The following is a 23,537-nucleotide window of genomic DNA, read 5'->3' on the forward strand; positions in this document are numbered from 1 at the left end:
TACATAAATATAAGCAGCAGTCTTACAAATCGATATTTTCTGAGTTATATAGTAAGATTTTTCCTACCTGGAATGCCATACCTCATTCTTTGCTCATCATTGAATTAATCGCATATTTATTTGGCATAAATAAAACACGCTTTTGTACATTTTACTGTGTGGTTATTGTTCAGGAATTTTATAATAATAAAAGAAAAAGTATAGTGGTTGGAAAAGTCTGACTTTAAAAACATCAAAGTGTTGAACAGGTCATTCATGCTGAAATGCCTTCTATTACTCATTTACAGTAAATGATTTTCACTCACTAAGCATTACATGGCTGCTACATCTGGCATCAATTAATTATGGGGGGGTATCCAAAAGAATGCTAGTTGTGCCTAGGACTAAACAGTCACTTTAGCTTGTGATTTGTTATATATTAAATAAGTAAAATCAAAGTGTGAGAATTGTAGACTGCATGTGTAATGTCTGTATTCACAGCACTTGTTTACTTTTATGAACACATAAATTGAAACTACCTAAAGTGATTTAACAAAACAAGAAGGAGAACTAAGTGTGAAATGATGACTTATTAGTTGGGACAAGCCCTTTAGACTAAAATCCTGTTTATGTAATGGGTGTTGCAGAAGTGCGGAAAGGCCCATCTGTCTCTCTGCCTATTATCTGAAGCCTTAATCGGGACTTACAGCAGGGCAGGGTAAATAAACAGTAAGTAAGTTGTCTTGGGTAGAGGAACGTCAATGCCTGCAACTTGCTCAAGCCTTTCCTCTGAATGGTTCTGTATTGACCCCTGAGGACCCCCCGAGAATTCCCTAATTGAAAATTAATATTGAATCAATGCCGCAGGCCATTTGCATATTGATTATAAACATCCAGGAAGGCACCAAGTATGTCTGGGATCAATAGGGCCCTTCTGCAGCAGGCCGAGTGCACTACATCACATGGCAGCTGCCTGCTCCTGAGGTTAATGACTGCTGCTTGTTAAGAAGCTCTTGTCAGGTAGAATCCAGCGGCAGGGTTTTTCTGCCAAAGCTGGCAGCAGGTGAACTGTAGAGGGAAGAAGAGGAGGTATACATGAAGGGGCGAAAGTGAGGTATTTAGGCATCCCCCCTTATGTTTTAGGCAATATAAAATCCAATACAAACATCAAAAAAAGTCTGACTTTAAATGTGTTAGCAACTTTTAAGTACCATTGTTGCCACTAAAGTTTACAGTCTGTTTGTGTACTCTGTTAGATGTATTTTTGGAGACTTGGCAACCTATTGTTGAACCCTGACCGCTCCATAAAACAGCCTATAAAATATGTGTGTGTTTGTACTGTATATGTGTGTGTATGTGAGAGAGAGAATTGGGAAGGCAGGCTGATCAAAGATAACACAAACCATTTCCTGCCCCTAAAGGGAGAGAAAACAATATTAGGTAGATCAAAAAGGCCCCTTTTAATTTGAAATGAAACTTTCACAACATTACAAGACAAAGGAGACCCAGAATCTCCTACTTTAAGGCACCGATTAAGATTCAACACATGCATTCCTCTCCCAAACTCCCCATAATAGTTTCCACATGTTGAGGAGATGTTAAGAGGTGGAGGCAGGAGAGAAGGGAAGGGAGTGGAGACAATGGAATAAAAAGGGTTTGATGCAAATGGAGGAAGATGAAGAAAGAGATTTCCGTCAAACCACCTTCGCGGGTAAATTAAGCATACGATCCCACAGAAACCTGACTGGCTGGTTTTGTGGCGATATTGAAGCTTGGTTAAACTAATGGAGCTCTCTAAAACCGGATGATTCCCTAAACCCACGGGAGACTGCAGACCTGGTGTGAAGCACATGTGAGAGCAGCTTATTCTCCAGTCTATGAAAGACAAGGTCTTGAATTAATGCTTCCATGCAGTTTATGTCCATTCTCTCCTCGTGATCGCCCCCAACCCACACCCTGCACTGGGAGCTAGAGTCTGGGAGCTGAGAATGGAGTGCTGGGCCCAGAGAACCAGGCTGCATCTGATTGCTTCATTACAGGCCCTTTCATTGACTTGGTTGCACTGAACTGATGAACTGAGGCAGTGGACAAGGGCACATAATAGGAAGAAATGAATTCTTATCACAGCCTTCTCAGGAGGCCACTGGTCCTGACTCCTGGCAGGGGCCAGCAGAAGCCATGGCTGAATAAAAAGGAAGGGGCTTTATCTAGGCCCATTCAAAAGCCTGAAGCAGGATGTAGACTGCGGACATGATGGAGCTTTAGGAGCTGGATCAGTACACAGGAGAGGAACCACAAATCCACAGAGAACCATATTATTGTAGGGAGCTTGTTTTAATGATTAGTTTGGTGATTAGTGTTTGCTTTCTCCCAGTAACTGACACCCACGGCATAAAATTCTTTCACTTGTTTATTCCAGCAGTCCTCCAGAGGCCGACCTCTGCTAGTTAGAGTCCCAGCTTTAGGCTCCATAGCTGCACCCAAACACCAACAACTGAGATGAATAATTAATTTTGTACCTTATTGGGCTATAACCCCTAACTCTCCAACCTCCAGCTAATGAGTGAGAAGAGTCTTCTGCAGCGAGGACAATAACAGCACCCATTATAAAAACAAGTGCAACACTAACAACCACACATGCATACAATAGAAATGCAAGATGTGGTATAGCACAGTATCAATTTAGCAGCAGGCCAGGTCTCTATAGTGAAGAGGTTATTAATCCCTGACTATGCCTTAAGAGGCTAGAGACTCACACAGACCCACAACAGACCTTCTCATTTCCATAGTTATATGCAGAGTCAGCGTTACACTGCGGAGGAGGCGGGTAGGGAAACCCGATGTTTTACAAATGCCGCTCTGTGATCTTTAAGGGGCACCCACACAGGAAGTGAGCAGAAGCGATCTGCCAACCAGAAATCATAGAAAGTCATTCATAGAAATGACATTCAGCGACTTCAAGTGAGGACAGGCTCGCTGCCTGGTGGGCGAGTCCAGAGTTAAACTTTTCGACAACTTGGAGGAGAGTGACTGTCAATGAGAGCACCAGATACTGTTGAGTGACATATGACAGTGTGGTAAATACATTAGCGGGTTATCTAAGCAAACGGAGTCTGCAATGTCCACTAGACCAGCTGTCAGATGAAAAGCGGTGCGCGATGAGTGAATTGCTTCCTGTGTGGATTCCCATTTAGATCCTGACTTTATGCGATATTGTGTCATCGAAGTATTTGTCAATCTTTAATATTGGCGAAGTTGGCTGATAGCAGGTCAAGACATCTTCCTGCCCCCCTTCTCCCAGAAAGAAGAAATCATAGCTGTTCTCCTGGCAGAAAATGTATACTATGGAAAGTATGGACTATGGACATTTAAAATGACTGATCTGTGACAGTATTTGGTAAAGAACTGTCTTGTAGGCTATGGTCCGTCTGACAGCGCACATCCTAAACATCATTTGGCCTCAGTTTGCTGCTTGGGTGTTGCGCCTTTTCTTTTTTAGCATGTTACAAGAAAAGCATCAGACACTACTAGTCACTCTGGTCATTTTAGAACAGCTGGCCCATGTTTTAGCCACATCATCAGTTTAATTTTTTTTCCCTCTTTCCTGTCTCGTCTTCTCGCTCTCCTGTGGCTGAGCCAAAGATAACTGAGTAGCAGTGTTTGACTGTAATCACTCCAAGTCTCCTTCTCTGGAGAGCAGCACAGCGGGCAGCACAGATCCACCCTTCTAGGAGCTCTCAGCCCACTTTCTCAGTGCTATTGCATGTTCATGAAGAATCAGCCATTCCAACTTTGCATATGTAATGAATAAGCGCACGCAAACACACCCATGCAAATTGTGTTTCTGTTCAGATGAATATATAGTGTAGTAATGCAGTTAGGAACACAGACCATCTGACCCTCTCAGAAAGGATACATTCAAACTGAACCAGTAGCAGCAGCAGTCATTTGAATAAACTTTACAGTAAAGAAGCCTCCTTCCAAGGAAAACTGTGTAGGCCTGTTCTGTCAAGTGTTTAAGTGGCGTTTTTGAATTCCGGATAAAATTGAAAGCCTAAAGCTGTTTGGCTTACTAAACAGAAACAGATTAATGTGAGCTAAACATACAGTAAGATTAGAAGGACGAGTAGCTTAAATGATGGTTGAGTTGGTACATTGCATCTCATCAGCTGGCCACAGTTGTGTTTTGTAATTAAGGGTGTAAGGTGTGTTCATATTCAAATAAATAAAGAATGTTGCCTGCATTGTGTGATTAATAAATTAATACATTACAGGAAGTGCATAAAGAAGAAACTAATTGCACAAGATGAGTCTTTCTCATTATGCTTTTGAGGGGAAATTTCATTATATGCTTCACAAGCCAGATGAAATCCTGTTTTTAAAGTATGCAAATAAGGATAATACCTTATGTTGGGAAAATCATATGAGTCATAACAAAGCATTTGAATAGGCACAACGCTATGATTTTGTTGTCTAGTCTATAGTACAGTTTATAGAGCCTTCATTTATCCTCGTCTCACAGGAGCAGAACACGTTGGCATCGAGTATTTTAAGAGAAAAGTCGCATAACTCGTAGGAAGGTGCATTACCAGTGTAATAGGACTGAGCAGTTTCACTTTGTACTGAGAAATAACCATATGAAAATTTTCTGTGCGATAATTGCTAATCGCATATACAATATCGACATAGAAGGTTTATTACTTGCAACATTTTGTGTATGTGCAATACAGCTTCCAAGATTAACATGCGCTCTCGTATTACCTAGTGCTACAAGCAGAGGAAAGAAATGCATCTCCCATCATTGTACTGCAAAGTTGGTAGATAATTTTGCACATAATTGCAGTGGAAAACAACCTGCCTATTAAGCATTTAATGGCAGTAATATAGAAAGCAATTACCGTTACTTTGCTGCACACACTGAAAATAAAGATTTCTCTAAATTAAACGGATCCTTAGACTACAGCTAAGGCTAATTGTGTGGGGTCTTGTGCAGGCATCTAGTTGTACATCATTTGTAAGGGCTAAATGCTGATCAGTTAGGAAGGCCTTTACACGCTGTGTCCTGAGTGTGTGTTTTTGGGACTGCTCTGCTGCCAGGGAGTCTGATAGCTCTTGAATTATTTATCTCTCAGGCTGCTGGACGGTAGTCACGGCGACCTAGGCCCCGTAGTGGTTGTCTGGCGACATCTCCCTTCAACAGTAGCCATTAACAGACAGGGTTTTGGGTGCTAATGAGCAGGGTGCAGTGTGCAAGGACTGGAGTTTTCTTACCCTCAAACTCTAACATAAAGACTCACTGCACGCTGAATAAAGACGTAGGAATGATTTACAAAGATGTGAGTGCAGAACTTTTTAATTAGGTTAAAAAAAAGAGGCAGAAAGAAAAAGATTGGGGAAAAAAGATAGGAACAACCACCCGTTTTCCTATTAAGGAGAAATGTCAAGCGCGGTGGTGAAGCAATAGTCTGTGTGCATCCCTTTGTTGTCCTCCCTGACATTGAAGGCTAATTTTTCATGGTTATTTGAACTGGAAAATGAAAGAGAGGTTTGTGATTATTTCCTATAAATGACAACACAATTGCATTACGCTTCAGTACAAACACAGAGAGGATATTGCCTTTTCATATTTCATGTGAAAGTAATGGATGGGCTATGCAAAGAGGAATAGAAAGAAAGACAAATGGTGAAAGAAAGCTCCCTATGTTTGATTTGTATTAGAAACTGAATGGATAGAGGTAGGGAAAGCTTTTTTCAATAAGTGATCGCACTCTTGTGGATGTTTTAAAGTGCCTGCGCAGCGTAATCATTGGTTTTCTTTAGCAATTAGCTTTGAGCAACCAGCTGGGTGGTTTTCGAGAGAACAAGTTACCCTGTGTATTCACTGTAATCTCTAGTAGAGAAATATAGATCAATGCTAAGCCCCCACACGGTGTCCCATGTATATCTGTACAGCTGCATGATGTAATAAATAAAAGTAAGTGTACCGGTAATAAATAGTAGGATAAAACTCCAGTACACCACCCTCCCCTTATCAACTATCATGAAAGATCTGAACTTAGCAGGCCGTTAAAGCCTTTGAGAGCAAACACACATCAATGATGGCCTATATTTTATATTTTAAATAAAATTGATTAGCAAAATTGGTATTCATAACCTTGTCAGATTCTGTTTTATCTCTGCGCACGCTTTCATAAACAAACAGACGGTCAAGCCCAGGGCGGTGGTTGGAGACAGGGAGGCAGAATGACCACAGAGGAGGAATGGCGAACCAGCCCACTCTAGGGGGGCATGCTGTGTTTGTGTACTTTAAGTTTCCAAAGATTGAAGAACTAGCAGGAAAGCCTCTGTCGGCAGGACTCATGTAAATAGGACCCATGTGGGAGCTGTGAGCCGGACTCCTAACACGCGCCGTGGTAGGGGCTACATACATCCAACCATGGCAACATTGATTTTCTGAGCTAATACCTCCACAGAACGGTCCACGGGCAGATGGAAGCACTACAAAGATATGCAAATGGTGCATTCGATAAATCGACAGACAGAGATCTTTTTCAGACAGTCCACTGTACCGGTCTGCAGTGCCTAAAAGGAGAGATAAACAGATAAGTACCTGTTAATGGACACACAAACACAAGTGTGTGCACTCAGACAAACATACAAGCACCTGCCCGTTACCTGGGAAAACTTAGATCGATAATAGAATTTCGTGTTAAGCAGAGGTGCTTCAGAAAAGCACATCAAATAAATGCTGGGACTAACCGTTGCTAGCTTTTAATATGAAAGTGCTATTTTTAATGTGGCACACAATATTTTTTAATTTCCAAGGTTTTTGCACTGTATCTTGTGTATAATAACAAAACAAACTGTGGGTATAGTCATATTCAGCACGCTTATTAGTCAGATATGAAACAAAAGCTGCTGGGTGTATGTCATATATAATAGATGTGGGCTGTCTTGTTAAGCCCAGCAGGCTGTATGTGGCTGTGTCTCTGTGGAGAATGGCTCTGAAGCTCACTGTACCTGGTAATTAAAGAGAGTTTGTGGCAAAAGCCAAACATCAGGAGAGATGAGCTATGAACAAAAGAGCTGTGACAGTTTCAGGTTATGTGATTTTTGTGTCCCTTTTTGCCAAATGAAAAATCAATACATTTTCCGGGTTATACATATTCAGAGTGTCCACCATGCTTCCGCCCTGATGGAGAAAGGGGCGGGGGACTGCGGGCTCGAGTGGGGGAGTCGCCTGTTCGCCTGTCATAACTGTACCATCGCATTTTCCAAGCCACTGGTGAATATTTCAGAGTTGATGTGATTGCCCTTCATGACAGCGGTGATGCTCCCGCTCCCCCCCCCCTCCCCCTTTCTTTATTTAAGGCAACCCTTCAGCCACCCCCACACTCCGCATCAACCCATCCCGGTTCTGTTTGGTCCTTTTGAATAGCTGCAAATAGGTGAAGGCATTGTGGTGTGAGCTGGAGGAAAAAGAAAAAAAAGATGCATTAATAAAAAGGAGGCTGATTTAAGAGGAGGCAGCGGTGGAAGACGATAAGCATAAATGCATGGTGGGGGGTGGCAGTCGCAGCTAGGCAGAGTAACTCTGTGCAGGACATTGTCCCTGAGGCAGAGTAGATGGAAGAGCACAGCCCAGTGATGCTTTTGCCCCCTATCCAGGCTTTTAGCCCTCTGTCCTAGCAGGGAAAAGTACAGCCTGCATCTTCCATTGTGGACATAATATGTGTTGGTTAGGAACCATCATTTTGGGCATTCAAGGAACCCAGTGGTGTGTGTGGGTGTATGTGTCAGATGGGGCAGAAGAGTGAGCAGTCCCTGAATGCTCAGTCCCTGTGTACCCACATTAACCCAGATCCTATTCTCCTTCATCACTCAAGAAAAACACAAAGAGAAAAGAAGTAGAGCAGCACTCACTTTATCCACTTTATTTGTAATGTATCTAAACATGCCATTATCATGAGAAGAACTTCTAATTAGTATGATTTCCCATGAGATAACACTTTAGGGAAAATATTTAATACATTACGTGGTCTCAATAACATTTCCTAATTTACTTTCATACTGAAAGCACAAAAAGCAAATTTTGAGCCTTTTTGTGCATTATTCTGTTCTTTTTTTTCTGTTAGAAAACACTTTCGAAAAACCACGACCTGATTACCTGAAAATGGCCCAGGAATTTGAAACACAGGGGTTTGGGGTGGGTCAGATAAAATGCTCCGTGGAGGACCTATGGGCTGTTTTGATGAGCATGTACCAGGGAAGTTCTGAAAGGATGTAGGAGGGGTTGCTGTGATATAGCCGGAAGGCAGTATGAACTGTCACTCCTGTTTGTGATTAACTTGCTGTTTAAAGTTTCTTTAGTTGTTAGCTACCGATGTACCCCTCCTCCATCGCTCCTCCTTTCTGCTACCCCCCACCACAGCCCTTCTTCTTCCTGCCCTCAGCCCTTTGGAGACACAAAGTATTCATTCACATTTAGATCCCGAGGTCACAGCAGGGCCAGCAGGGAGAGAGGCCAGTGAGTCGCCCCCCCCCCCCCCCCCCCCCCCCATAGACAGGTCAGGAATCTAACATGTAACTCTGACCAGCAGCGCTGAGCTAGCTTACTCTTGCTTCCATGTGAAAAGGAAAGTGTGTGGGAGAGGGGGAGTAAGAGCATGAGTGAGAAGAGTACAGGGACAGATGAGCTTTCATTTTGTGCGCAGTGCTTGGTGTAGTTTCTGGATTTTACTGCATTGATTCTTTCGTGGATTAATGTATATTTTGGTACACTGATCTATTTTTTGAATGCATGGCTAAATTTTAAATGCATTTCATAACTGAGGTCTATATGACTCATTACAACTGAAATACTACACAGAAATCAGTAAGAATATCTTGCAACTCACTTAAAAAGCAGTTGTTTTTTTCCAGTATTGCATGTGTCCACATTTTAATTAAGCCCTATGTATTGTAGTGCAGAGGCCATTATGGTTACTGATAGTACCGTGTTGTGGTTTATTGGTCGTTCATGAGCAAAAGCCCCGCTTGTGTCTGACAGTGTTGTGGGCATGTTTTGCTCAGTTGTGGTTTTATGAGGTGTAGCTTCAGAGCTTCTGTGAGTATGTGTTGAGAGGGGAGTTACGAGGGGTGGGAGTGTTTTCCTGTGTGTTGTGCTTTTTTTGGGGGGTGGTGTCTTGCGTATGGGGCACAGAGGTGCTGATATGAGGAGCGGACAATGCATGAAAGCCCTCAGCATGAGTCCTGTGTCTCATTGTCCCATGGTACCCTCCTGTCACTTTCATTTTGCGCCCTCTAGTCCAGAGTCAGGCTAACTTTGATATGAGGAAGGGGTGCAAGGGATGCTGGGGAGCATGAGGGGGATTTTTAAAAGAAGGAGAAGGGGAGAAAGATAGAGTCTCTGAAGTGTGAAATAAGATTGCTTTTTATCCGACAGTGCAGCGCTAAAGAAAAGGAAGCTGTCCGGCTCTGGATAAAGCGGGGGAAGTACACCTCTCTGATTTACAGTGCAGTCCTGTGACACCTGGTTAAAATGATAACAACAGCCTCAATAATCATAATGAGAGTAATGAGAGCTTAGACGCACGGCTCCACACAAGAGCCCAGAGAGAAGCGCAGCTCAACCCTCGCTCCCAGTACTCGAGAGCCGGGGAGAGGGAGAAGCTGAGCTCTGCCCCCGCGCTGGTGCTCCATGACTTACGAAACCCAAGCGAGATAAATAAGACAGTGGAGTGACTGAGATGCTATATATGCAACTAAAAATGAGCAGACTGTCACTGCTGTTTGAGGAACACTGGAGCCGTTCTCAGGTAGGACTGGAATTCTGTACTTTAAGAAAGGCAGTTATCATCACAGCATTATATTCTGCTGAGGCCGAGGATGGAGGAGGAGCCTGACCTAGTGAAAGATATCTAGAGTGACTATTATTACTTGCTGCTGCTCTTCTCCACAGTCTGGGAAGAAATACTGGAAAGTGCAGTGGTTACCATCAATTATTTATTAGGCCGTTTGTGCTTGTCAGTCTGATTAGCATTAGTGTAATCACTGCTCTTCAGGGGAAAAGGAAGGCTGCTCTCTCTCATCTGAAGGTAATCTTGCCATTTTCAGTGTCTCATCGTCACCAGACAGCTTTTGCATAGCATCTGCTTTTGTCATCTCCACATATTTCTTCCCTTTCCCCTTCCCCATGTGTTTCTGTCTGTTGCTGCTCGGCCCCTATCCCCCCACCACCACCACCCTCCCCTCACCTCATTAATGTGTGTGTGAGCAAGTTGCTCTCGCCCAGCTTGTATAGAGTGACACCTATGGGTCTGATTAAGCCTCTGCACTCACTGGCAAAACACAAGAGAGGAAGACCGCTAAGCACCTACACAATGTAGGAGTGTGTGCGTGCGTCTGTCTGTCTGTGAGGGAGCCCATGAATTGTCCCCACTGAGTGACTGGGAGAGCAAAGCTGATATTTTTCATGCTCAGAACAGATGAGTGTAATCTCTGTGTCGGCAATGGGTTTTTTCAGCTTGCATGATTAGATTAATGGAACTGTTTCATATCATTGTATTAGGATGGTTAATGAAGACAATTAATTAGAAGACAACCTTCAGGCTATTGTCCTTTACATCTCTCAGATTTGGGTTAGAAATGGCCTGCTGCCATAGCTTTGAGTGTTTCTCCTAATCTATTTTCTGAGCTAATCTATGGCTACAGTTTTAGTGTCTCTACCATTTGCATCCTACTCTTAGGCCACTCGTGACCTTTCATTAATTATAGCTGGCCCCAGCTTTAATCATTCTGTAATACTAGTTGTAGATGAGATGAGAAATGGGCAAAGCCATTTGCCACTTAAAGATGTAACGGTACTTCTGGAATGAAATGTCTGCATTTCTGCATAAATTATAAATGTGTTCTGTGTGCCAAAAGTGACATGATCATTAAACATCTAAAAAGAAAGTGTGAAAAACATGAGTGGGGAAAAGGAAAAAAATCAGTACCAGCGTGCTCATGTATAGCATGTGTGCAGGAAGTTGGGAGTAGGTGGGGCGGTTACAGAGAAGCTTAGCATTAGAATGCTGGCTGCCTATCAGAGAAATGTTTAAGCACAAAGTGTGTATTAATGTGTAGGTGGGGAATTAGTCTCACTACAAGTGTCACATAGCTAAGAAATGACACCTTGCCCCGTTTTTAAAGGTGAAAAAAATTTACCTGGGGATTATTTTGTAATCTGAGCACCTATGCAGCTGTACAGTATCCTAATTCTCAGACTGTTGTAGAGATTTATGCAGGTAGGAGTTATAGGATTTTGGGACTCTGCAGCAGATCTCTGGGTTTTTTGGGAATGTTTAAGATCCAGCTCACCAGTACCGGAAGGAATTCATAGAGTCCCTTGGAAACATAAAAGAAACACAGTAATGCAACTTTTTTGTTGTTGTTTTGAGGGTTTTTTTGCAGCTGATTATGATTAAATAAAAGCTTATTCTTAACTGTGCATTTGTGCTTAGAATAATAAAATATCACAGTTGATATAAGCACCCCCTTATGGTTTTGTAGCTATAGTGTATACTTAAGAGAACCGTAAAAAAAAAAAGGCGATAAATATAAATACGCGATGAAGAAAAGTGGAAAAAGCTCCTTAAGCAACTATCTAAAAAAAGTCATATAACAAAACGATAATTTTTTTCTAATGTATTTTCCAGTTATAAATAGGACTGATTTGCATAAGGAATTTTAAAACCCATTCAGCAGAATAAATTAAGATCTATTTTATTTATGTGTCATTGTCATCAGTAAAGGAACAGCCACATGGTTTAGAGATGTATGGTTATTAAGTGTGTCTGTAATAATGATACATAGTTTGAGTTTGAGAAACGTACCTGTTGTATATACAACATAGGCTCTGTTTCATAACTAACAGGCTAAACAGTGAGTGTTGGGGAAAATGTACTGTCATAAAAATGGTTTTGGCTGTGGGTACTCATGTGGTGAGCTTAGATTAGATGTGTGATGACTGCAGGGCTGAATACTTGAACAGGATATTTCAGTAGCTGTTGTAGCTTTGTCAATATATCAATAGCTCATAGAGTAGAGACCTATGCATGAAAGCATTTTCAAAAGAGCATTTAAGTACATTTGCTGAGAATTAGCTGACTTGTATAATAACTGATTGACTGCGGCCTAGTTTACTGTTGTCAAATCAATGCTATTCCATGCAAGTCACACTACTTTTAAACAAACTTAACAGGCAAAGGGGATGTTCAGGGGGCACTGGAGGGAAATAAACAAGATTGATGCCCTTTTTATTATCTGTTTTTGCTATCTTTTCCTCTGTGTGTTACTTACAAATGGCGTTATTGGATATCCATTGTTTGGACTTCGATGCTCTAAATGGCCTGATATATCGAGCTGAGGCTTTTAAGGTGGTTACAGGGGATTTCTGCCTTTGACTTGGCTTAAAAATAAAATGAATTGTGGCTCTGAAAGTTTTAAATATTTATGATTTATTTTATTTGCTATAGTGGGATAGCAGAAGTGAAATGAGGTTTGTATTGGTAAGTAACCTAACAGATTGCAGCGCGCGCGTGTTTGTGTGCGCGTGCGTGTGTGTGCGTTATGAGAGGAAGCAAATGGGGGTCTTTTTCTTGAACTGTACTGCTCAATTATTTTTCCATCTGGCCATTTGCACCCATGTGCTTGCTTTTAGTTTTATCTACACATTAAACACAGAGAATTGTCCTTGTGTCTTTTGTTTTGAATACATACACAAAACAATAGCAATAAAAAGAAAGAGTGGATATTCGACTTTCCTCCCCCCTTATAATTCAGCTCAGATTTTTTTTTATTCAAGTTGGAATTATTTTTTAACAGAGATAATCAGACAGCACAGGACAGAAAGCAGATTCTGCCCTCTTTGTCTGCTAGCCTTGCAACTGTGTGTCAGCAAATGTAATTGTTGCAAGCTCCTATAGAAAAAAAACGCTACCGCCCCTTTAAGTGCTTCCACCAATTCTGATGGCGTGGTGATTTACATATCCCGTTCTCCCTCCCCCTTCAGGAGAGCTGAGCGAGGATGTGGAGGCTGCTAGTGAGACCACCACAGACCAGGAGGACCAAACCAAAGACAGAGAAAGTGGGGGGGAGAAGGAGCTCACCAAAGGGACAGGTAAGGCTCATATTTACACACATTTAGGGACTACTACTCACATGATTCACGTGGCCATGCAGCTGAACATTGCTAAGCAACATGCCTTTTGCCAAATTAAATTAAACATATTTTAACAAAGGTTTCAAAGCCTTTCTAAGCATTGAAAATACTCTCAAAACTCCCTAATCTAGTTTTCAAAGGCTGCTCTTTCATGCTGCATGTTCCCAGGCATCTCATCAGCTACAGTTAGAATAAGCTGTCAATTTAAGTAATAAGTTCAGGTAACATGTGACCCATGTTTTGTCTTTGATCAGTGGGTGATGTGAAGAGCAGGGCCTGCATGTGTAACTCCCAGTGTGCCACACACATACACTTGAATAGCACTGCCCCCTTCTCAAATTTGCTGTACACACAGAAGAACATTGACACCACTTACCTGTGTTTTCCCTTATCAGATCAGGATGGTTTTATCTCTGGTCCTCTTTATTGATAGGTGCTGGCTCCTAAGCAGGGGGTTGGGTTTAGTGTGAGGGGAGGAGCTTTGGGCCTCAGCACTCTCTGATCAGGGCAGGTTGCATTTATCTGCTGTAAACTTTTCAAGATGCATTGGATGTTCTACTATAACAAATGTTTTCACATCAGAGGGCATTATTAATGTAAATACAGTTCACGATAATGCATGTGCTTTTATTTACTTACCTAATTTATTTAGTTGGACCACCAGTGATCATGCCGTATAGTGAAAACAGCATTGAACCCTAAACTTTCCATCATGTAGAACTTGTGGGATAGTTGGAGGGATTTCTGGGAAGCACTATATTATTTTGACAGATTATTGACCATAACAGATGATAGCACTCATAACAGAAGAAGTTTATGTTCTTGTAGCGGTTGTGATTTTTTTTTTTTTTTTTTTACACTGCAACTGGAAGAAATAGTTTACTGCTGAAAGTTACTGTAGTTGTACTGAATGCACTGCTATAGGTGCTGAATTAATGACACTTGGAGCGTGTGTGGAATTAGATTGGTTGAAATAAGAAAATGAACGAAAAACTGTCTCAAGCACAAGTTTAATGACGAACAAGCTTAATGTAAAACTACACCCCCCCACAGCGCGTTCTGTATGTGCATCACTGGATCTAATTATATATGAAAAGCTCTGTTTACTGATTCTGCTCTGGTTTCTGAGAAGGAAAAAAATGGCCCGAGTTTTCTTTTTTATGCCCAGTTTATTTCACTTGTCTGTGTTCGGAAAACAAGGCTGGCAGTCAAGACATTTCCTATTGAGTAGAGAGATTTCTCATAATCGTGACACTGAGCAGTAACGGGCTTGGATAGATGCTTCTCACTTGTCTAACTTCTTGTGTTACTGCAGGATGTTTTGATTTACACTAGTCAGGTTAAAAGCTGGAAAACAATTCAGACCTTTTGCATACCTAAGTTTTTATAAGGTGCAGCAAAAGAAAAAAGAAAAAAAGAAAAAAAAACTCATCACAGTGTTTGAAGCCCAGGCTTTGTAAAATGTCTTTGATATTCGAACTTCTATTTTAAATGAGGCTGAGTTGTTTGTGCTCTTTGAAAGGGCGACACTCTTCTTTGATGGAAGAAATAATGATATGCATGCCTGACTGAATATGGCTAAAAGTATGTTTTAGCACATCAAAATAAAGCACTTTAAAAAGCATTAAAATGAGCTGGCCGATTAATAATTCACTCATACCTGTGGTGCACAGGAAGACGACTCCTCGCATTAGGATTCCTCCTTTTTGAAAGGCATGCAATTTGATACAAGCATATTCAGTTCCTTTCCTCCCCTCTGTCAGTCGCTAATCACCAAATAAGTGTGTTTCTGTGTTTTCACAAAGGAAATATGTGCTTGCATATGAAAAATTTACAGCTTCCCAGCAGCTTATTAGAAACGCTTAGTTAAAAATAGCATTGCATTAGGGAACCAGGTCTGAGGTTCTGTTTGATGTCAGTGAAAAGGTGGGTGGGTAGATTGGGATGCTGGGTTCAAGGCTGTGTTTTCAGCAAAAGGTAGACAGCTGTAGTTTAATGGAAGGGTCTCTTTTTGTGCTTCAAACTTTTTGTGATTGATGAATACAATGCCCATTCAAAACGTGTGCAAACCTATCTTGTTGTTGTGGGGCGGAGGGGGCGTGAGGAAGACCTCAGAATCCATTTGGTAAACACGGGAGCTCTTGTTTGGGCTGGTGATTGCCTGAAAATGTTGTGCAGCGCGTACGCAAGGGGTGTATATGTTAAAATATGGCGTATGAGCATCTTGGCCAACCTGTTATTTATATGAAAGGTGCTCAGTCTCCCACTCTCTGAAGCTGAGCTGTTTCTAAAGTCCATCATTAGAACTACTGAAGTATTTCTTCTCATCGTTGTCATGTAGCTGTTGGAACAGAGCACAACATTGTTCCCTTACAAATGACAGTCACTGTCAGACAGACGGCATTAGCGAGCACAGAAAAAAGGCTTCCTCCTTTTTAAAGCCTCTGTCAATCTTATTTTTTCTTTCTTGTTCCACAGCTCCTCAGTATTCATTAAAATCATTTAGAGGTACATCAGAAGCCTTTGTAAAATGCATATGTATTCAGCATGTCATCTCTTGAAAGATGCCTTCATTATTCTGGTGTTTTATTTATTTATTTATTGCAGAGATAATTCACATATGTGCACGTGAAGGCACTCAGACATATTTAAATGCCATATGCTCGCAAACTCTGCATACATGGGGCAACTTTTAATGATTAAACAGCTGACTGTTGATCGTGCACAGAAATAATGCACATTTACAAGTAAATCCAATGAATACATTAAACAGAAATATGTATATATATATTTCAACATGATGTTCACATTGGTGCCAGCTGCAACTGAATCATCTGGCATGATTAGTAATTCAGAGGGTCATTTTTAATGCCAGGTATGAAATATGTATAAATGGATAGCCATGAGCCTCTTTCCTCTCTGTCTCTCCACACTTTCTTCACCTAGCTGAGACAGCACAAGCTAAAGGAAAGAGTTTCTGCATAGGAATGGAATCCTTACCTTCATTAAAGCAGGTGGTGTATTTATGCAGCAGCTGAATGTATAGGAATGCAGCAGGGCGGGAGGGTGGCAAGTATAGGGGAGACAGAAAGATGAAGAGAGCATGAAGGTGGGTGCAGGGTGGGGATTGGGTTGTGTTAATACACCGGCAGACTTGGGCACAATGTGGTTTGACAAATTTAACATAAATGTATGGGAAGGGCTGTGTCAAAGTATGTGTGTGTGTGTGTGTTTGAGGGAAGGTGAGAGGGGTAGAAAAATATATAATTCTGTCAATTCTGGGACAGTCTTTGAAAAAAAAATCTGCTTGATAATATTTTATTCTTTATATCTGCACTTAAAAAAGTTTATAGGAGCCGGAGCAAGGTGGTGAAGGCAAGGGGTAAAAAAACTATTTATTTCAGCTACATATATATATATATATATATATATATATATATATATATATATATATATATATATATATATATATATATATATATATATATATATATATATATATACTATGTTTTCCTCAAACTTTCATGCTTTTCATGCTTTTTCATCATTTTTAACAAGTGATGAATGAAATCTTGAATCTGTAAGTATTTGCAGACATTCTTCTAAATTCTTTATTTCTCTTAACAAAGAGCCCAGAGAGTGATTTTGACACAGTTTATTGGAGCATTATGTACAAATAGTCACGGTATTTTTATCACTTCATGATGCCCCAAAACCTATTTACTCGACTAGAAAGCAACTCAGACATTAGTTTGTGGCTTTCTCTGTAGCATGTGCCAATCCTGTGTCAGTTTTTCTTGATCCTTAATGCTTCTCCAGCCAGTTTTCTCACATATGTGTTAAAAAAAATTGCTCAAGCATTCTCAGTTAAACATTGACATTAAACCTGTGAAATCTGTCAAAACAAAGACTAAGCCGCTAGAGTTTCCTGTAATATGCATTTGTAAGTGAGTGAATCTGTGTGCGTTTTGGGCTCCGCATCCACCTGTTTTTATGTAAATGTGCAGCATGTGTGTGTGCACTCAGCTCTGCTGTGCGTAAGGGAAGCAGATGTTGTGTTCTGCACCGAGGCTGCTGCATTTGATCTGTATAATGAACTAGATGATTAGCATCCCCTAGACGCGGCACTGTGGCATTGCAGTCTGCTCCTTTTTTTTTTCTTCTGTTCTTTTTATTGAGCTCCATATAATACTGTTAGTCTTGTGCTGTTTCTGCCTCACAAACAGACATGCTAAACGTTATGAAATGTTTCCCAAATAACACTGGAAACACATAGACTTAATGCTGGCTGCGGTTGAAAGTTGAAATTGCAGCCTTATGGTTAGTTGCAATCAAATTACTCACGTTTATGTTATTGTTACTCCAAACTGTGAGACGTTCAGTGCGGTGGTGATTTGTTATTGCTTTTAAACCTTGAGTAGCATGAGAAATCAGGAGACAGAGCAGCGGAAATGTTTACATATTCATAGCACATCCTTTCAGTGTTTGTCATCCCTGAAATTATAATTCCTTTTGTCTTTGAAGATAATAGGCCATAAATTGTCCTTGTTTGTGAGCCACCTCCCTGAAAGCTCAGTGTTTATGAGTTTTACCACAGGCTGTCTAATAGCCAAGCAGTACTGTGTCATTTAAAGGTGAACAACTCGTCATCCAGTTGTGCAGTGGTCTATAGATGAAAAGAGCCGCCGCTAATTAGCATCTCAATTTATACTGCACAACGCATGCTATTCTCACTCCTTCTTATACAGTTTGTTATAAGAGGGACTTTGTTTTGTTTTGTAAATGAAGAATGGTTTTATATATAAATCCAGGTGTAGCCCCAATGTCAGGTTTTTTGTCGAAGGTCCCTGTCTCTCTCTCTCTCTCTCTCCCTCTCTTTTTTTTTTATTATTAATGCAGAATAATTATCTTGGAAATATGAGGTGAGATGGAACACTGCCCTTTATTGCTCTGTGCTCTGACAGGGGCCGTAGATTAAAAAAACCAGGATAGAAATGGGGAAAGAGAAAAGACAATATTCAGGTATTGTTTGCATAGCGGTGAAAGAAAATGACTTGTAGCATGGGGAGTTGAATCATCTCCATATTAATGGCCAACTTGCTGAGGGAATAGAGGTGAGGATTTTCTGCGGTGCAAGAAGCAGAGAGCTGCGGGTGCATGAAGGTCCCGGCACTGTGAAGGTGAAAGGTTTCTGGGTGCTGGGGATCAGAAGAAACGGTGTTCGGCAAGAATCATTGAGTTTCACTATAGTGAGGAAATTGTCGACTGAGCTTAAGTTTAAAATGATTGGCAGACTCTGGCTGTTCCGGGCAAAGTGACAGTAAAGTTATATGACCTTGTTGGCATGGGCAGAATGGATAATAGGCTATGCTTTTTATAACTGCTGCCTAAAACTGATGGTGAGAGAGAAGCTATGGTAATGAGAGAGGCTCTGGACACGATGAGGAGCTTGTCTCATTCTGTAGGAGGAGAGTTCCTCTCCTAAACACAAGAAACATTTTTCCTGTCTCCAACATCCTTACATACCGTTTACTGTAACTCACATTTTAGAATATGGATAACCTTTCACAAGGACAAAGATTAATGGCAGCTGTGATTGCACTCCTGCAAGAATTCAATGGCAGATGACCTGTTGTGGTTAATTTAGTCTGTGCTGTGTCAGTCACTCTGTCCGGCAGCCATCTTTTTTTTTTCCCCCCCTTGAAAGCACAACAAGGCTGTGATTGCTCCTGAGACCGGTGTAGTGTGCTGACAGCCCCTTTGCTGCTTGAATAATACAGTCCAGCTATGGGGGAAAGACAAGGTGCCAAAGTCCAATTCACTTACGGGACTCGACAGCACAAAAGCCTCTGGTTTACGGAAAAGGGGCATGAATTAATAATCACCTAATTGACTCTTAGTTTTTTTCTCCACTCTTGCTCTGGCTTTTGTGCTTTCAGACAAAAGCCCACTCTATGTATCTGTCAGAAGACGTTTGCTGCGGATGGGGGCACTGTGTCTAGAGACTGGGCAGAAGAGGTCAGGTTGGCAGGCAGACTCTGGGCAGTTAAAGGGTCACTGGCAGACGTGGACACTCCAGTTTTCTCTGTGTGAACAGGATGGACACTGATGATCTGAACGAACGCTGAGGTTGCATAAACACGCTGTAGTTTTAGGAGCTTTTAAAGCTTTTTAAAGCTTTTAGAAGTTCCACCACAAGACATAAAGGGCCCAGTAATGAAGATGTAACTCCACGACTGACTTTTTCTAATGACTGCAGTATTATCCTAGATGGCAATTTAGTTGGGTTTTTTTTTCTGTGCTCTTACACCTTCTATTTTAATACCACAAAGTAACACTAGACTTTACCTTCAACTGCCAGCTCCTTCTGACATCAGTAACAAATCTCACCATGGACTGTAAATGCTCTATCGGGAGGCAATGTTTCGGTCATTAGTTCGGATCACCTGTTCACACTGCAGATATGTGTGTCACATGTGTGAGCTTCGGACAACAGTGTCCAATCTAACATGTCAGACTGTACATGACCAAAAACAAAAAGTTTTATCTCTATTTCATACTAGTTTGTCAATGTTTCGGTCATTTTTTTTCATCACCCTTGAAGAGAAAAAAAATCTGATACAGTAGTTGGATGTTAGTCACGGTGCCGGTGAAGGTGTTGGGGTGTACTAGTCTTAGGAGAATGCTATTGATTTATGGAGTCCTAACTGGCCGTGACGAGAGACTGCATCACAGTAAGCCTCCCCTGCCCTCCATCTGTCCTGCTCTCACTTTTACACACTCATGAACATAAAGCACCTGAACTAGAAAGCGGCTGTGCTTTCAACACAAACTGCCACTTGTTTCACCTCTCCGGTGCTAATTGAGAAATTAATGAAAGCAATGTGAAAGTGGAATTGACTTAGTTATGTTTGTCCTCTTAATGATAAGAGGGGGGTGGATGCGTGATACTTTGTCCCTGCTTACTTGCTGTACTGTATGTATGTGCTTTGCTGCTAAGTTAACTGTTCTTAATGTTTGCGTGAGGGTTTTTTTTTTCACACTTTATAACTCTCCCTCAGTTAAAGAAGTTGGGTAATTATCTGGGAATTTCAATTACATTATTATCTAAATTGTAAGAGTTGTTTTGATATGTTTCATTATCTGTCCTTGAGAAAAGTTATCTTGACGTATGAAAATTATGGTGGAATGCCAAGGAGCTACCTATTGGTGCAGAAATGGTGTTTATAAAATATGACATGCAGTGCTGTAGGAAATATAGATAGCTGTGTGTCCTTAAGGAAAAAGTATTACTGTTAAATAAAATTATGAAGCCATTTCCTAAAATGTTGGGGTGCTGTGTAAAAATGTTTATTTTAATTGAAAATAGTACAAAAGACAGTTTTTAAAAAAAAAATATTTATATGCTTATTTAAAATTTAATGCCAGTGGGTTTGCCAAAGATATAGACAATTGAAATGTGAAGGTGACCGGAGATTTTTTCTCCTCGAGAGATGAGTTCAGGGGAAGTAGGAGTGGACTGAAGTGGAGTTGAGGATGAATTGGTGAGGACAGTGCCATGACTGAGAGGTTAATGTCAGGGAATGGGAGGTTCCTTTTGTTTAACATTCCCTTTGTTTATTGGCGGATGTGTTTAATAGGATTGACTGTGACTAGACCCTAATAGGGTCTCCTTTGCTGATCCCGGTGACTCTGGGAGATCTTGCAGCCTGCTCTGGCCAAAACCAGGTCCCCCACTGGGTAATCAGCTCAACTGCCCTCATCCTGATTGGAGCTGACATTTTAATGTCTGGAGCAGGAGCGTGGTCAGCCCTGCTTAACCTGACCCCCTGCCAAACCAACCCTCCCCTACCAATGCCCTCTGTTCTCAATTTGCCCTTCCAGGACTGTACAAATCAGGGCAAATTTAACTCTTTATGGGCTTGTTAGGGGTTCAGCGAGACAACTCCAATACTTTCACCATGAATTCTTTCCACTGGTGACAAAGTGGGGTGCCACTGCAGCTCCCCCTATACAGGCTCTATGTGGATTTAGCTCCTCTCTGAGCCCACGCTAAACTGCTCAACTACAGTCGTGACTCTCTGTGCACCACCAGTTTCTCCTTTCCTTCATGAAGTGGAGTAGTCTAAAGTGGTTTGCAGGCGATGTTGTGTGAGGCCTTGCTGTACAGAAATTGTATTTTGGTGATATTAGCGTTGTTTGCATTCAAAGTTTATATATGGATAGATAGGATTGCAGTGGAAATCACATGACATTTCCATACACCAACACGTAACAATCCAAAAACATACAATACATAAAAACATACAATACATAAAAACATACAATACAAACAGACATTTTCATTGCGCCTTAGGGATGTTTTGGCCAGACTGTTTAGACCTATTTTTGTTGAGGGGAAAAAAGGGCAATAGCACCATGGAGATGGCAGCACTTTAAAAGAAGAGGAAAGCGGATGCCTGTCGCCACTCGCAGTAGTGTTTGCTTTGCTCCTAACACGGTCCCGATAAATGCATTGTAGACTTGGTAATGCAGTTCGCAACAATTTACTGTCTGTTGTTACTGTCTTTGTGTTTGGCTCGGAGGCATTTCCAAAACAACCAACAAGCCAACTTTGAACCAACATTCAAAGTAAATCCAAAGAATGCAGTAAGAAGAATTGCCAACCAATTCAGAATGGCTGTAGCACATTTTGTGAGCACCAAAGTGTAGTTTAATCTTGTAAACATACTTAGGTATGACTAATCATCAGTCTCATGCCGTCATTGTATCTAGCGGCGGGTTTTTTCTTTGTTTGTTTTTTTTATCTTTGAAAGCTTTTTTGTTAAATGAGAGCTTGTTATCTTGTGCATCCGAACTTTGGGCGTAGTGTCAGGATTTTGTCAATGCTTTAAGAAAAGTTTTTCCCATGTTGCTGCTCCATTTTCCTCTTTGTCACAGACTAATCGTGCAACCTACAATGCGCTGAAGACATTTGGTAGCAGAAATACAAAAAATCTTATTGGAACAAAACAGCTGATAAGATTTCCCAGCTTTGCTTGATTGAAATCTTCCATAAAACGGTGTGATCACTCCTTAAATACATTTTCTTTTGAGGCAAAACTGTGACTTAATGGATAGGTACCTGAATTAAAACTCCCCCCTCAGCTCTCTCTATGCAGTTTAAACAAAAAGTTTGGTTTAAGCCAAAAAAGATATGTTATTTTCTTGTTGCACTTGTTTTTTCACCATCCAAATATTGCAATAATAATGTCATATAACAAAAATCATACTGTAATATATATTTTGCATTGCGTCAAATTTGACAGTCGCATGTATGTTGCACATGAGTTCTCATGGACTGAAGGGTAATCACAGAAAGAGTCAATGTTTAGAGTAGTTTAATACTGGTTTGGATCATCAGCCTTCTCTCTGTGGAAGAAAGACTTTGTATGTCTTGTCTCAGGTTTTGAACCTCATATGGACTGAAATTGTGGGGGTATGAAACCTAAATCTGCAACCTGCAGAAAGCTAATATTTTTATTAGCACTTTCCAGTGTTGTATAATATTCTTACAAGCCAACAGTGAAGCAGACATTTATCACTCAGCAGCAGCAGCAGCAGCAGCAGATTTGGAAGACAAAATGTGAATAATTTTTGTTGTAACAACAACCCCTCTGCTCATTTACCATTAAATGCACTTATATTATAATTAAAAACTCTCCTCCTTGTTTGCGTGTGTCTTTGTGAATGTGTCTCTCTTCAGCTTTGTCCGGCCACTTGGAACGGCACCAGTCAGGTTCCCCAATTCCTTCCAAAAGGCCCTCTTCACGGTCAGAGGCCTCAGAAAGCCCACTCTCCTTGAAACGACCCAGGACAGCTGAGAAGGGTGCTGCGGAGCAGGTGAGAGTTCCACACCACAGTATTTTGTGAATATTGATGCCCTCAGATGTTCATAAAACTATTTTCCAGACTTTGAATTAGAGGTTTCTTGCTAAAGGTTATATCATCCTTAATTACCAAGCCCTCATTAAAAGTCTAAAACTTGCACATCATTTTTAAAAAAAGTACAAAAATATACTAATAATTTTCAGTTGGTTATCTCACCGACTTTTTTTATATTATGCAGAAATCTTCTTTTCAAATATACTCAAAATTATATTAGGCTTCCTGCTGCAGTTGCGCTGCTAATTGTGTATAAGGTGGAAAATCAATATAGTATTTGACAGATGAGAGCACTTTGAAGTGGGTGCCAGGACTCAGCGGTGCTTGGTATTACACACTTGTCTGTGATCAGAGGGATCTGCCTGCTTCAGGGAAGAGGCCCCCACTCTATCCCTGATCCACCGCTTCTCTTCAAGCAGGCCCACCATGA

General features: G+C 41.0%; 1 protein-coding gene across 1 annotated transcript in view; it reads left to right on the forward strand.

The window, feature by feature from the left end:
* zfhx3b (zinc finger homeobox 3b) overlaps positions 1-23,537 on the forward strand; it is a 135,871-nt gene that overhangs the window by 99,206 nt on the left and 13,128 nt on the right. The window contains exons 6-7 of the mRNA XM_085377020.1: positions 13,034-13,141; positions 22,929-23,065. Of these exons, the coding sequence (XP_085233146.1) occupies positions 13,034-13,141; positions 22,929-23,065 (245 nt within the window). The remainder of the gene's footprint in view (positions 1-13,033; positions 13,142-22,928; positions 23,066-23,537) is intronic.

The sequence above is a fragment of the Diplotaxodon limnothrissa genome, linkage group LG1 (genome assembly GCF_057381915.1).
Source record: "Diplotaxodon limnothrissa isolate DT_005_m linkage group LG1, D_limnothrissa_male_GT1.1, whole genome shotgun sequence".
Taxonomy (NCBI): domain Eukaryota; kingdom Metazoa; phylum Chordata; class Actinopteri; order Cichliformes; family Cichlidae; genus Diplotaxodon; species Diplotaxodon limnothrissa.